Here is a 12,980-nt window from a genome sequence, read left to right on the forward strand (position 1 = left end):
CTGAACCATTTTTCGGTGTTCTGATCCAAGCAATTTCTCCACCTCCCTCACTATCTGCATCCCAAGTTCCCGTGAAGGAGCCACAATCATGGCCTGGATTTCCATCCTCTTACCGCTTTCACCAGATGAACTTCCAGATTTTTCGGCTAATGGCCCAACTTGAGATAATATAGGGAGTAGATAAGCAAGGGTTTTCCCGGATCCTGTGTAAGACTGAATTACAGCGTCATGCCCCGTAATTATCGTAGGAATAGCTGCAGATTGGACATCTGTGGGAACAGAGAAACCTTCCCTTTCTAAGCTCTTTAACAATAGATCCGGTAGGCCAAGTTCGAGAAACGACTTTGCAGAAAACAGAGGAGTTACTATCTCAACCGGTTTCTTTCCCTTTGCTGTTTTAATTCCACTAGTCTTAGCCATTCTAACTTTACCTGGGGGTGCTTCAGTCAAAGAAACCGGTTCAAGCTTTATCGCCTTACTCTTCCCAGTTCTTCCAGGCTTGTTCTCCAACCCGAGGTTTGCAAGAGTGAGAGGCCCATCTTCTTTCCCGACATGACACAAAAACCGTCCTTGCCGGTGGCAATAAGCTGTAGCAGAAACAGATGATACTCTCCTGAAGGCAGAAAACTCTTTCAGTAGAACAAAGAATCGCATTGAAGCTGATGCCGCCATGCCAATCTCTCGTATTTGCCGACAAGAAGATCTCTATGTCACAGATATGATGAGGGCAGCCTTAAAACAGAAGGAGTCTGCATCAAATGCAAAGTAAATCCAAGAAACTCTGATCAAGAAGCAGTTAGATACAATCAAAAGAAACGCTACAGTGCTCATCGAAGAGGTACATGCGAAGTAAATTCAGGAAGAAGACAGTCAAAACAATGTAATTTGAACTCTCTGTTGCAGAACTGTTTCGTTGCAACAACAGGACATCCAGAACACTGCCCATTCCAACAGAGTTGAAGAATGAATTACGAAAGACAAGATTGTTATCAACGATACAAGCTATCTAAAGCCAATAACTCTATCTACAAAACAAAAAAGAGAACAGAACAAAGACTATGGAGATTAGAGGTTCAAACTTAAACCATACATAAAAACACATGCTTTTGAGACATTCCATCGAACACTTGTCGAGCATGAAAACTATGCATCTCCTGCTAGCGAACCCTTCAAGAAACTTAACAAAAAATCGGGATTTTCAACAAAACCCAAGAAGAAGATGATGATAAAAACCCCTACTTTGAAACCAAAACTCCCAATAATCAGCACGAAAGTGTCCGAAACGGATATAGATTGATGCACGGGCATGAGAGAGCTTCGATATTTGGCTGTAAAAAGCTATTGCAGAACGCACATAAAGATCGAAACATAGCAAAAGATAAGCGTCAGAGACTGAGGAAGATCACGACGGAGCGACGTGAAAGCTGCGAAATTCGGTTCAGCGAAGATAATGATTGAATAGAAACGGAGAAGACGAGTATAAAAAGAGCACCTTGTATGTCTTGTTCTCAGAAGGACCAAACCATTTGGATAAAATCTGAAGCCTCCCTTCCTTTGTGTTGCCTTAAAATCTAGGGATAATAAATAAAAGTGACTACAAATGTTTTTTATTTGGATTTCTTTTCTTTTCTTTTTTTAAAATTAACAGCAAACGAAGCAAAGAAGAAAAATGTACAGTGGAAAAAAAGGAGAAGAAATATGGACAACCATCATCAATACAAAATGGCAACATCAAAATGTGAACAAGTCATAAAGCATTCATACAGATACAAACAATCCCCCAAGAGAAATTTTTTCACAGCAAATAAGACATCATGCAGAAGTGAGAAGTACTAGACTTGTTCTGCTCTGTCGTCGTTGCTGCTCTTGAGGATGTTGAATTTACAGAGAGGGCAGGTGGAGTTGATGAAGAGCCATTTGTCTACACATGCGCAGTGGAAATGGTGCCCACAAGGGAGCTCCCTTAGTTCATCTCCGTCTTCATACGCCGATAGACAAATGCAGCATTCCTACACGATTGTCAAACTAGAATCTTTACAACAGATTTTTACATATTCATTAAGGTGAAATATGGATATGAGTGTGAGGATTATGGTTATGGATTCTCTGATTAAGGGTCGGTATGTATATAAGGCGTTGATGTATGAGTTCTGTGCACTTACTGCATCCTCCTGCAGCAGAGTGTGCTCGATGGGCGAGTCTGTACCACATTCGGTCAGTACTCCCCCGATATTTCCTTGGACTTCACCCTTGTCAGAGTCACCAACCCGCCGGAATTTGAATTTGGAAAGTTCTTCAATGTCTTCTTTGGTTGCTCCTTCCTGAGTTATCATGTAAGAATTAGTACGATCAGAAAGAGGGAAAACCTAGGAGAAGAAGATGAGATCCAGTAACGACTTAGGAGAAGATGAGGTCCAGTAACGATCTACGTAAATGTGTTTTTTGCACGAGATCAAATGGGCTTAATATGAGAGGAATAAGTGTTATCTTTCTTAAACAAATGGAAGATAGGTTATGAGAAGTACCCGATCTGCAGCAGCATATAAGACTGCGATGACGAATGGTAGACAGCAGCAAACAGCCATTCCAATCACGCAAGCCAGCGCAACACAGAAGACGACAAAGAACACATCGAAACCTAGAAACACTATACACAACCTGCAGCAAATGAAGCATTTGAACAATGTCTGGATTGGTCAATGCTCTCAACACGATTCAGAAGGGCATAGAGACAAACCAGTAAAGCTGGGGGGATCCTCGTGCCAAGTCTTGACTACTGGCAGATACCCAGTAAAATCCAATGATCCACCAAATGAATGAAAACATTGTGTTGGCAGATTCTAGATGCTTTGCAACACTGCTCAGGATATAGTAAGACATAAGAATATACATAAGAAAAACGCATAATCCTTCTGGTAAACAAAAGAATGGACAGAATATCAAGAAGCACAACACAGAGATGCCGGGTCATAGAGTGTCGATAGATTATAAAGATCTAACATCTGGCAAGGAAAATCACTCTATTCCCACAAGTCCCATTAAGATTCATTACACTGTAACATTATATATAGATACTTTTAGTACATGCCAAGGCAATACTTCAAATAAGACCATACTATTTGAAGAAGGTGAGAGAGCTGGTTTTCTAAGTTTAACTTACAATTGACGATAGAGTATATAAGCACTCATTTGAAAATATAAGCAAAAGAAGAATTGAGCTTCAGTGTCTTAAATACCATATCAGAACCTTTCTTAGCATATCTATCAACAAAGGACCATAGATTCAACAACTTAAGATCTCTATCATTACAATACAACTCCAACTCCCAAGCAAGTTTGATACTTTAGCTTTCACCAAAGACCCCAAAGAAATCAACCTTCAATAAAGAAACTTGAAAGCCATCTCTCTGCGTTTTTGTTTTGATCAGATGGAAGCAACTACTAATTATGTGCAAAGAACATCGGCCATAAGGCATTATCACCAAACAAAACCAAAACTCACACACCAAGCAAGTATCTGTGTTACTTCGATTCAAAATATAGATAGGTTTCAACCACAGACACAATACATATAATATAAGATACCTGTTGTGTTCTTGCTCATGCTGCCCTAATGTCAAGTACCGTTCCCCTGAATTGCTGCTTAAACCCAAACCCTCTTCCTCCATGGCAGAAGACGAAGACGAAGACGAAGACGAAGAAGAGCGAGATCTCGAGCTCCTAGTCCTTCTCCGCCGATACTCCACGCACACGCAAGCCATATGCAGAACGCATTGCAAAGCATACCCAATGATCCAGACCCTAAGAGGCATGTTTGGCTTCTCATCGCGGCTCAACACAAGAATAGCCGCAGCGACGGCGACAAACGCCAAATTCCATACGATGTCGAGCACAACCACAGGCTTCGAGTATGCCCAATTGCTCTGACTCTCCTCCAGCTGCTCCGCCGCCGTCTCCCTCACCATCATCGACGGCTCCCGCATAATCCGGCTGCTACTCGCTCGCCGGAGAAACCTTGCCGCCTCCCTCAAGCCCTGCCTCCGCACGGATCGCCGGTCTCCGCCGCTCGTTTGACCGTTCTCACCACCTCCGCCGACGCTTCCGTCATTGCTTCCGCCATTCAAAAGTAAGGGAGACGAATCGATTGACGAGGACGAGGACGATGGCAGCGGTGTTGAATTCCCGGTGGTCTCCGTTGACATTGTTTCTTCCCTCTGGTGCTCTGCCCCTTTCTTCGATTCTTCAGAAACCCTAAATCGTTGAGATTCGTATAGCTTTACGCCATAAAAATGAGGGATTACGATCTCAAAGTAGAAATTGGACTGCTAGGGTTACGATTCTAGAGAGGAGAGAAACGATGATGGTGGTGGAAATTTTCTGACAAGTAATATATGATGCTTTGAATCTAAAAATTATTTATAGTTATTTATGTCGACTGCGACAACCAAGACTAAAGGGTGTAAATGTAATATTCAAGATTTACGGGCTACATTGTAAAGATTCCATACTTTACTACAAATTTCGTATTATACTATTTTACAAGACCTATTCTGCAAAATGGTCATATGAAAAAAACCCTTGGACCCTCCCACGATTTTCCCTCCAAACAAGAGAAAACCCCTAAATCTCATCAGTCGGAGCTCCAGGTTTCGAGTTCATCGGCGAAGAATCTTCTCTTAGGGAGGATAATGGCGTCTTCGTCTTCAACCGGCGTCGGAGGCAGTTACGACATGCCGTGGGTAGAGAAATACAGGCCGAGCAAGGTCGCCGATATCGTTGGAAATGAAGACACCGTCTCTCGTCTTCAAGTCATCGCTCGCGACGGAAACATGCCTAATCTTATCCTTTCGGTGAGATTTTCTGTTCTTCCTCGTTTTGAATTCTGGGTCGAACCACACTTTTTAGTTCAGTGTCTGCGTAATCATGGGGTTTTTCCTGCTAAATCTGAATCTTTGACGGAGGGAATTTGTGATCTCCCGGAGGGAAATCGAGGCAAGTTGTTCCATCTTTAGATTTCGGGATAACTTGGCTTTGTCAAATTAAGGTTTATTGAGGTTCTTACGTTGTCGGGGTCTGATTGATTTGTTCCAAAGCTTTCTCACTATGAGTAAAACCACTTCAAATGGTGAAGTTAACATTGAAGGCCTGACTTCTTTCTGTAATATCTCGGTGTGTGTAATTATGTTGCTGATCGAAGTTATTGTATTGCATGATATGTTTATTTTATCAAATAATCTGCATTTTATCCATTTCTCGGCCTGGATCGATATTCTGACAAAATCGAGATTGCATGATGCATAGGATTATAAAATCTAAGCATTACAAGTAGAAAGCTGAGAGGCGTTTGTCTGCTACTTTACTTATATTCTATATCCTTAGGGTCCTCCCGGAACTGGTAAGACCACAAGCATACTGGCTCTTGCTCATGAGCTTCTTGGCCCAAATTATAGGGAGGCTGTTCTGGAGCTGAACGCGTCTGATGACAGGTATCTGATGCCAAATCTTTTATCAATGATCTCGGTGTTGAGTATTGTTTCTTATCTTTCTTTGTTCGTTTGATTTTCCATGTTATTCTTCATGTTCTGTTTTGTTTTGGTTTTGTGTCCTGGTGTAGGGGTATCGATGTTGTTAGGAACAAGATTAAGATGTTTGCTCAGAAGAAAGTGACTCTTCCCCCGGGCCGTCATAAGGTTGTCATTTTAGATGAAGCTGACAGGTTAGTTAGTGCTGCTGAGTTTCTGACAAGAAATTTAGCCACTTTGTCAACTTAAAACAGAAATTTAGACAAGAAATCACTTCTCTGTCAACTTCAAACAGAACTGCATATTCATTGTCGGATGATTTTCTGATTAGCTTCCTAACTTTCTGTATTGAATTCACATATCCAGCATGACATCTGGAGCACAACAAGCCCTGAGGAGAACGATGGAAATATATTCAAACTCTACTCGTTTTGCTCTTGCGTGCAATACATCTGCCAAGATTATTGAACCTATCCAGAGTAGATGTGCCCTAGTCCGATTCTCTAGATTGTCTGATCAAGAGATACTTGGCCGTCTCATGGTGGTGGTTCAAGCAGAGCATGTACGGATGGCCCCTTTCTCTCTCTGCTTACTGCAGACAAGAAACCTTGTTTTCATTCTTGAATCTTGACCTGTCTAATAAGCCCACGTTCATGATCTCTCAAGGTTCCTTATCTACCAGAAGGCCTCGAAGCAATTATATTCACTGCTGATGGTGACATGAGACAAGCTCTGAACAACTTGCAAGCCACAAACAGTGGTTTTCGATTTGTCAACCAAGAAAACGTCTTCAAGGTTTGATACAAACCCAGTTATCAACTGGTTAAACATATGTATTCATTCTATGACCATCTTCACCTGTTTCTTCCTTTCTGTCTTTAGGTCTGTGACCAGCCTCACCCGCTTCACATCAAAAACATGGTTAGGAATGTATTGGAAGGAAAGTTTGACGGCGCTTGTCAAGGTCTGAAGCAGCTCTATGATCTTGGCTACTCCCCAACCGATATCATCACGACCCTTTTCCGCATCATAAAGAACTACGATATGGCTGAGTATCTGAAATTAGAGTTCATGAAGGTATCATTTATCCCCCAATGCACGAATCTAAACCCTAAACCCTCAATCATCCTTGTGATAATAACCGAATTCCTTCTCACACCTAAGTTGTGCAAATGATTATAGGAAACCGGGTTTGCTCATATGAGAATCTGTGATGGCGTCGGGTCGTATCTTCAGCTATGCGGCCTTCTTGCTAAGCTAGCCCTTGTTCGTGAAACCGCTAAAGCAGCCTAGCAAGGCAATATCATGGCATCTCGAGTGATGAGATTAGATGGTTAATGCTCGTAGTTTTGTTAGTTCTATGGTTCCTTCATTTGGATCTTTCTTGCCTAAACCGTGTTTTCTAAATGTGGAAATGCTTGTGAATGATTCTTGAAGCTAAAAGAACAAAACTTGTTGAAGCGTATTTTTCATCTTTAAAGCTACATATGTATAAGATCTCCTTGGTTGTGTTGCAGCAGTCTCTCGTGTTGTTAACCGGAATGAACCAGAGTGGTTAACCGGGTGTGGGTTATTCGTATCCGAATAATCTCGGTTAACTGGCCGTTGTACCAAAATGAGGAACCCTTTCCATCTAACGCTTTTGCTAATGTTAGATCAAAGAAAAGAAAAAGAAAAAAGGCAAAAGGCTTAGAAGTACACAGAAAGCGATTGATAATCGCATCTTTTTAGGTAATGCCCCTCCTTTTCAAGATCGTATCAATTCATTATACGGTTCTTAATTCTTCTATACACGTATATGTATCGCATGGATTTGGTCCACAATATTAAACTCCGTCATCCGATTTAAGTAAAACTTCAGTTAACGCCGGCAAGCTCCACGACCACGTGTGTATCTAAACTTCCGTACACGTTGAATCGTATATGACATACATACCTATACATATATATATAGGCATGTGTATATGTCAGCATCTGCTTGTCACCTTACACTCGACGTGTCTGTCTCAATGAAATGAAACCGCGTGGACCATGCCTTCTTTATTCATGTGATGATGCCCTCTTGGTACAATTTTGATAGAGATTAGTTACCCCGTTAATCTTATCATATTTGTGAAATAATTGATTTTATATACACGATTAATCAAAGATTTGTAATAAATTGGATATATATGAGTTTCTTCCAGTTGTTATATTCACCAGAAATTACGGCAATGATTCAAGGACTAATGACTAAAATGCAATCATTACTAGTCAATGGATTTGTAGCATATGCTATTGAATGGATGTTTCAATAATGATAATAACCTCATAATTAGGAACTTTCCTAATCAGCATTTCGAAATTATGCTTTGAGGGGATATTTTACGCGTGTTATAATGATATTTAATTATAACAACAATTTAATTAAAAAGAACAAAATAAATTATATTTTTGCCAATTGACGGATTAGATATTCGATTCTAGCGACTCGGTAAAAACAGGATCTTCTACAACAACACAAAAAAAAAGGACATATTGCAGTTCTAGAGTTAGATGTCAGACCAAATTTCTCATCCCAATTCACAAATATAGATAAAATTATATATAAATATATAAATATACACATATATACTGTATGTATACGTATTCGATTCAGGGTTTTTTCGTTGTTATGAGTAGCAGGAGAGCCAGGAGAAGAAACCTTGGGAGGGCTGTCACCACCGCCTAATCTGCCATTGACACACCACCAAAAGCAGCTTTCTTTCTCAGAGAGAGAGAGAGAGAGAGAGAGAATAGTTTTAGTGGGAAAAGGGTAGAATTCTCTGTCGTGAATTCGATTCAACGGTTGAATCTCCCAAATCCAGAAAGGGAAAAGAGTGAAAAAGGTTACAACTTTATTTTTTCTCTCTTTCCATGTTCTCCGATTTCCGATGCTCTGTCTCTTTCTCCTCCTCTGTTCCTCACCCTTGTTCCTTCCAAGCTACTTCTCTCTCGATTCCGTATTTGATCCGTTAATCCAACCCAATTTCGGGGTTTCGATTTGACAGGGCTTTATATAAACCCAAACCCAGATCGAGTTCTTCACAAATTCGAGGAAGTGGTTCTGAAATTTCTCGCAGAACAATGTCGAGTAGAGATGTGGAGAGAGGAGGGAAGAACAGAGGAAACAACAGTTATTTCTACGATGAATCTTCAGGAGACACACAGTGGACGTCGTGGCTGATCCCTGCGATCGTTGTGGCGAACGTCGGCGTTTTCATCGCCGTCATGTTTGTCAATGACTGTCCGAAAACTGTTTCCGGCGGCCGAGGAAATTGCGTGGCTGGGTTTCTCGGGAGGCTCTCGTTTCAGCCTCTGAGGGAGAATCCTCTCTTTGGTCCATCTTCTTCGACGTAAGTTCTTAGAGCATTCGATTTCCAGATTCAAAGCTCACAATTTGATCGAATTGATCTCTCTGGTCCTTTAATGCCCTTGAAAATCAAGTTCAAGCTTATGGGTTTCTGTAAAGTTCCCACTTTTCAGCCCTAATTGTGAATATGTAACTGGTTTTGCCCCACTGGGTTTCTGCTCCAATCCTATTTAAACGGCTAAAAGAATTGCGAAAAAACGCCTATCATTTTTTGCTCTGTGATTTCCCAATCAATTTGTCCATACAAGATATTTCTGTTTCTGAGAAAACTCTAGAACAGTTCTCCTGAATTTTAAACTTAAATTTTTCATCCAGTGCCCATTGTTTTGATGTTGATCATATGCTGATTCGAGCTTGTGACAAGTTAGGTTTGTTCTTGTACTTAGCTGATAACTAGAAAGGTTTTCATCAAACGACCCCCGGGAATTCGAATTATGACCTTTAGGGGACTGTGAATATGCTGTGGAGGTAGTTATGAAGCTTCGTTTCCATTTCCATGGTGGGTTGCTCGGTATTGATTCATACTTGGTTATGTTTCAGATTGGAGAAAATGGGAGCTTTGGAATGGAGAAAAGTTGTGAAAGAACATCAAGGATGGAGGCTCATCACTTGTATGTGGCTTCATGCCGGTGTCATTCATCTTCTTACAAACATGTTGAGTTTGGTCTTCATCGGTATCCGCCTCGAACAGCAGTTTGGCTTCAGTAAGTTCTCGCACTCTACCGATCAATATATTCACTTCCATCTGTGAAACTCTCTATTATGTCTTAGATTTCACCTTAAAAAATGCAGTTCTCGGACATTATGCTCTGATCATAGATGATAGCTACTAGATCTTGTCACAGGCTTGTGGCTTATTAATATTGTCTTGTTCCCATGTTCATCGGTATTTTCTAACGATAGTTTCCACCCGTCTTTTGAAATAACGTGTTTAGTACGAGTGGGGATGATCTACCTCATGTCGGGACTCGGTGGAAGCGTATTATCTTCACTCTTCCTTCAGCAGAGTATCTCTGTTGGTGCCTCAGGTGCTTTGTTCGGACTTCTTGGAGCTATGCTTTCCGAGCTCCTCACCAACTGGACTATCTACGCCAACAAAGTACGTACCTAACCCCCGAAAAAAAAACATCGGATATTCACTAGATAGATTATTAGAAACCCTATATCGATTTAGTTAAGAAAGTTGATTGGATTGTCATAATCGGAGACATTGCATGAAAAAATTTCAGTTTTCAAATGTACGATTAAGTCGGCTACGTGGTATTTCCACCGTGACAGAAACATTGTTGAAATTTTTTTGTTATTCTTCGATTTCGATCAGTTATAGGTTGATCAATCTCTAAGTGTCTGCATATTGATTCTCCTAATTTGTTGAAGCTGTTTAGGACAAGAAACCGGAACATAGTCTAGTGAAGCTTGATTCCTATTTGGTGTTTTGTCTATGGCACTTTATTGAACCATCCAAATCACCGAAGCGTGTATTATATCGGGTTTTGAATACCCTTTTTTGTCACGTGTTTATAGGCTGCTGCCCTGTTAACGCTCGTGTTCATCATAGCCGTGAACTTAGCCCTCGGAATGCTTCCTCGTGTGGATAACTTTGCCCACATCGGAGGGTTCTTGACAGGATTCCTTCTCGGATTCGTCCTCCTGGTACGGCCTCAGTTCGGCTGGGAAGAATCACGTGTTGCTTCGTACGGCGTCCGTACCAAACCCAAGTACAATGCTTGCCAGTACGGCCTCTTCATTACCGCCGCCCTCTTGCTCGTCCTCGGGTAAGAAAACTGTCACTTTTTTAGATTCTTGTATAATTTTCTTGGAACAAGAACTCGTCTGAGAATGTCTCATCTGTTTTCTTTTGGTGAGGACAGGTTAACAGTGGGGCTGGTGATGCTGTTCAAAGGGGAGAATGGGAATAAGCATTGCAAATGGTGTCATTACCTAAGTTGTGTTCCTACTTCCAAATGGACCTGTTGATTGTGTTCAATTTCATACAAAAAATATTGTCTATCTTCCTCTTCTTCTTCTTTGTGTTCAACTCATCATCTAATGTTATCTATTTTTCAAGTTTTTTTAAAAAAAAAAATTTGATTGTGTACATTACTAATACATTTGCTATGTTGTTTATCTTGAAGAAAGAATCTCTTATTTGTTAAAGCTTAAGATTTGTGATTGTGTATATACATACATCAAACCCAACCAACTCAAGTAGGGCACTTCAATGATTCACAAATTTCATATGATGTTAAAACAAAAGTGGGTTGAAGTTGGGTTAATTGGAATTGAATGAATTGAAGTTTTTTCTCTTTGGAATACAAATTTTCTCTAGTTTGTGTAAATTAAACTGTTCATCCCCTTGAAGAAACATGAGTACAGAATCATGTGAATTATCAAAAGCCCTTGTGGTAAAAATATGTGTTGGAGGGGTAAAAATAAAACCCTTGTTGCTTGAAACTGATTTTTATAGAATTTTACTTCATTTTGAGAGTTAAAAAGCTACATCTTGTCTGCTTTTTACATGTCTGAAAAGCTAAAACTAGCACACATTACACTATCTGACAGACTTAAACTGCAGATGGGATGAACAGCAAAAAATCTTTGCTTGGTTTTCACTCGAAAAGCACGAGTAATATGTAATACCCGTCCCGTGCTTTCTTTCGAGTTGTTTCTTGTATGGATCACTGTCTAAAATTGGCTGGAAATCTGGCAATGATTTCAGGAGGAATCTGGTTTTCCATATGTATTGCCCGAATTTGCCGTTCTTACTGCATTGCAACTTGTTTTAGCAGGCTTTACGAGCTTCTTCTTCATGTATATCTTTCTGAATTCCCTCTCTTTGTGAGTTTAACGCGATACCCGTTTGGAAACTGTAATCCCGGAGTTCGAATGATGTTTCCTCCGCTGATTTCTCGCCACCTGCGATGATTCATCGGGCAAAATCCATTAGGGTTTTCTCTCCTTTTGGGCATGGAGGAGGTGACTTGGAGAAAAAGATGTTGTTCTGGAACCTGTACTTAGTGACCAGACAGTGAAGAAACACAGCCATCTGCAACTTGGTGAAGTCAGTTCCGACACAGAACCTCATTCCACCACCAAACGCCATGAAATTCTTAGATGCATTATTGGATTCTGATGCCTGAAAAGATTCCATTTTTAATCTTTGCACAAGCTTTTTTTTTAGAATTTGGTTATTATGTTTGAGGTTACTTGGTGTACAAGTTATGTGAGAAAGTTTTGACTCAAACCTCCCATCTTGATGGATTGAAGACAAGAGGATATTCATATCTGTCTGGATTCAGATGTACAGCTGGAGGACAGACCATCACTGTCCAGCCCCCAGGAATTGTGTATCCTGCATCACCATCATCATCATCAGCCAATTCTCATTGATTAATATAATAAAATGGAAACCACTTAAATCAAACAAAAGATAGATTACCTTACCTTTGAATTGGATATCTCTCAAAGCTTTTCTGAAAATGGCAGGAACGATATTCGCCAGTCTAGCTGTCTCGTTTATGAACTGCATCAAGAATTTAAACTTGGGTTTTTAGCTGAATCATGCGTACCATGCTTAGGATTTTCTTGATTCTCATTGGATGTTCTTGAAGCTACCTGGAAAGTATAAGTCATTGATCTGTATTCTTTCCACGTAAGTTCGGAGTCTGGATCTTCCCGTTCTCTCAGAATAGCTTCATGCTCCTCCTGCAGAAGGAGAAAAGCTTTAGAATTTCGTCGGGAATATGGGGGAAACGCTAAGTTTGTGTATTTTTCTTCACGGAATTGACAGAGAAAAGTGGTTTACTGACAGTTAAACGCTTCAGGACTGAAGGGTAATCCGTGAGGAACTTGATGGACAAGGTTAAAGCCAGAGAAGTTGTTTCGAAGCTGGCGAAAAGCAGGACGAACATCAAATCTAGGGCAATTTCTTCCGTCAATATTGTACCCTCTTTCTGCAGTTCTTCGATGACATAATCGAAGAAATCACTAGGGTTCTTCCGTGGGTTACCCCGTCTCTCCTGAAGCATATTCTTGAGCATTCTCATTGCCCTTTCCCTCCCCTGCGA

At 40.6% G+C, this 12,980-nt stretch overlaps 5 protein-coding genes across 10 annotated transcripts in view; 2 read left to right on the forward strand and 3 right to left on the reverse strand.

Annotated features, from left to right (window-relative positions):
- Positions 1 to 1,598, reverse strand: part of LOC104809413 (DEAD-box ATP-dependent RNA helicase 47, mitochondrial) — a 3,089-nt gene extending 1,491 nt beyond the window's left edge. Inside the window, exons 1-2 of one of the 4 annotated variants that reach the window (XM_010535402.2) lie at positions 1,493 to 1,598; positions 7 to 749 (exon numbers count right to left, since the gene is read on the reverse strand). In XM_010535402.2, coding sequence (XP_010533704.1) covers positions 7 to 672 — 666 coding nt within the window. In that variant the 5' untranslated portion in view covers positions 673 to 749; positions 1,493 to 1,598. Of the gene's footprint in view, positions 1 to 6; positions 750 to 1,090; positions 1,217 to 1,239; positions 1,466 to 1,492 lie in introns of those variants that run through there. The other 3 variants (XM_010535401.2, XM_010535404.2, XM_010535403.2) reach the window with 3 other exon arrangements.
- Positions 1,599 to 1,677: 79 nt separating this feature from the next.
- Positions 1,678 to 4,383, reverse strand: LOC104809416 (E3 ubiquitin-protein ligase At1g12760). Its single transcript, XM_010535407.1, has 5 exons — positions 3,586 to 4,383; positions 2,738 to 2,857; positions 2,526 to 2,658; positions 2,163 to 2,321; positions 1,678 to 2,009 (listed from the first exon to the last, which is right to left on the reverse strand). The coding sequence occupies exons 1-5, from the start codon at positions 4,200 to 4,202 to the stop codon at positions 1,833 to 1,835; spliced, it is 1,206 nt and encodes a 401-aa protein (XP_010533709.1). The 5' UTR covers positions 4,203 to 4,383; the 3' UTR covers positions 1,678 to 1,832.
- Positions 4,384 to 4,585: 202 nt separating this feature from the next.
- LOC104809417 (replication factor C subunit 2) lies at positions 4,586 to 7,038 on the forward strand. Its single transcript, XM_010535408.2, has 7 exons — positions 4,586 to 4,850; positions 5,380 to 5,486; positions 5,615 to 5,716; positions 5,889 to 6,084; positions 6,189 to 6,317; positions 6,405 to 6,599; positions 6,705 to 7,038. The coding sequence occupies exons 1-7, from the start codon at positions 4,689 to 4,691 to the stop codon at positions 6,813 to 6,815; spliced, it is 1,002 nt and encodes a 333-aa protein (XP_010533710.1). The 5' UTR covers positions 4,586 to 4,688; the 3' UTR covers positions 6,816 to 7,038.
- Positions 7,039 to 8,156: 1,118 nt separating this feature from the next.
- LOC104809418 (RHOMBOID-like protein 2) lies at positions 8,157 to 11,011 on the forward strand. The gene is made up of 6 exons (XM_010535411.2): positions 8,157 to 8,389; positions 8,552 to 8,896; positions 9,454 to 9,617; positions 9,849 to 10,012; positions 10,438 to 10,688; positions 10,785 to 11,011. The coding sequence occupies exons 2-6, from the start codon at positions 8,628 to 8,630 to the stop codon at positions 10,888 to 10,890; spliced, it is 954 nt and encodes a 317-aa protein (XP_010533713.1). The 5' UTR covers positions 8,157 to 8,389; positions 8,552 to 8,627; the 3' UTR covers positions 10,891 to 11,011.
- A 124-nt stretch (positions 11,012 to 11,135) lies between these two features.
- The window catches only part of LOC104809419 (cytochrome P450 87A3), a 3,296-nt gene continuing 1,451 nt past the window's right edge, over positions 11,136 to 12,980 (reverse strand). Inside the window, exons 4-9 of one of the 3 annotated variants that reach the window (XM_010535412.1) lie at positions 12,723 to 12,974; positions 12,529 to 12,618; positions 12,358 to 12,436; positions 12,159 to 12,265; positions 11,922 to 12,049; positions 11,136 to 11,829 (exon numbers count right to left, since the gene is read on the reverse strand). In XM_010535412.1, the coding sequence (XP_010533714.1) occupies positions 11,721 to 11,829; positions 11,922 to 12,049; positions 12,159 to 12,265; positions 12,358 to 12,436; positions 12,529 to 12,618; positions 12,723 to 12,974 (765 nt within the window). In that variant the 3' untranslated portion in view covers positions 11,136 to 11,720. Of the gene's footprint in view, positions 11,830 to 11,921; positions 12,050 to 12,150; positions 12,266 to 12,352; positions 12,437 to 12,528; positions 12,619 to 12,722; positions 12,975 to 12,980 lie in introns of those variants that run through there. The other 2 variants (XR_002024039.1, XM_019202119.1) reach the window with 2 other exon arrangements.

Source organism: Tarenaya hassleriana, unplaced genomic scaffold (assembly GCF_000463585.1).
Source record: "Tarenaya hassleriana unplaced genomic scaffold, ASM46358v1 Cleome16, whole genome shotgun sequence".
In the NCBI taxonomy this organism is placed as follows: domain Eukaryota; kingdom Viridiplantae; phylum Streptophyta; class Magnoliopsida; order Brassicales; family Cleomaceae; genus Tarenaya; species Tarenaya hassleriana.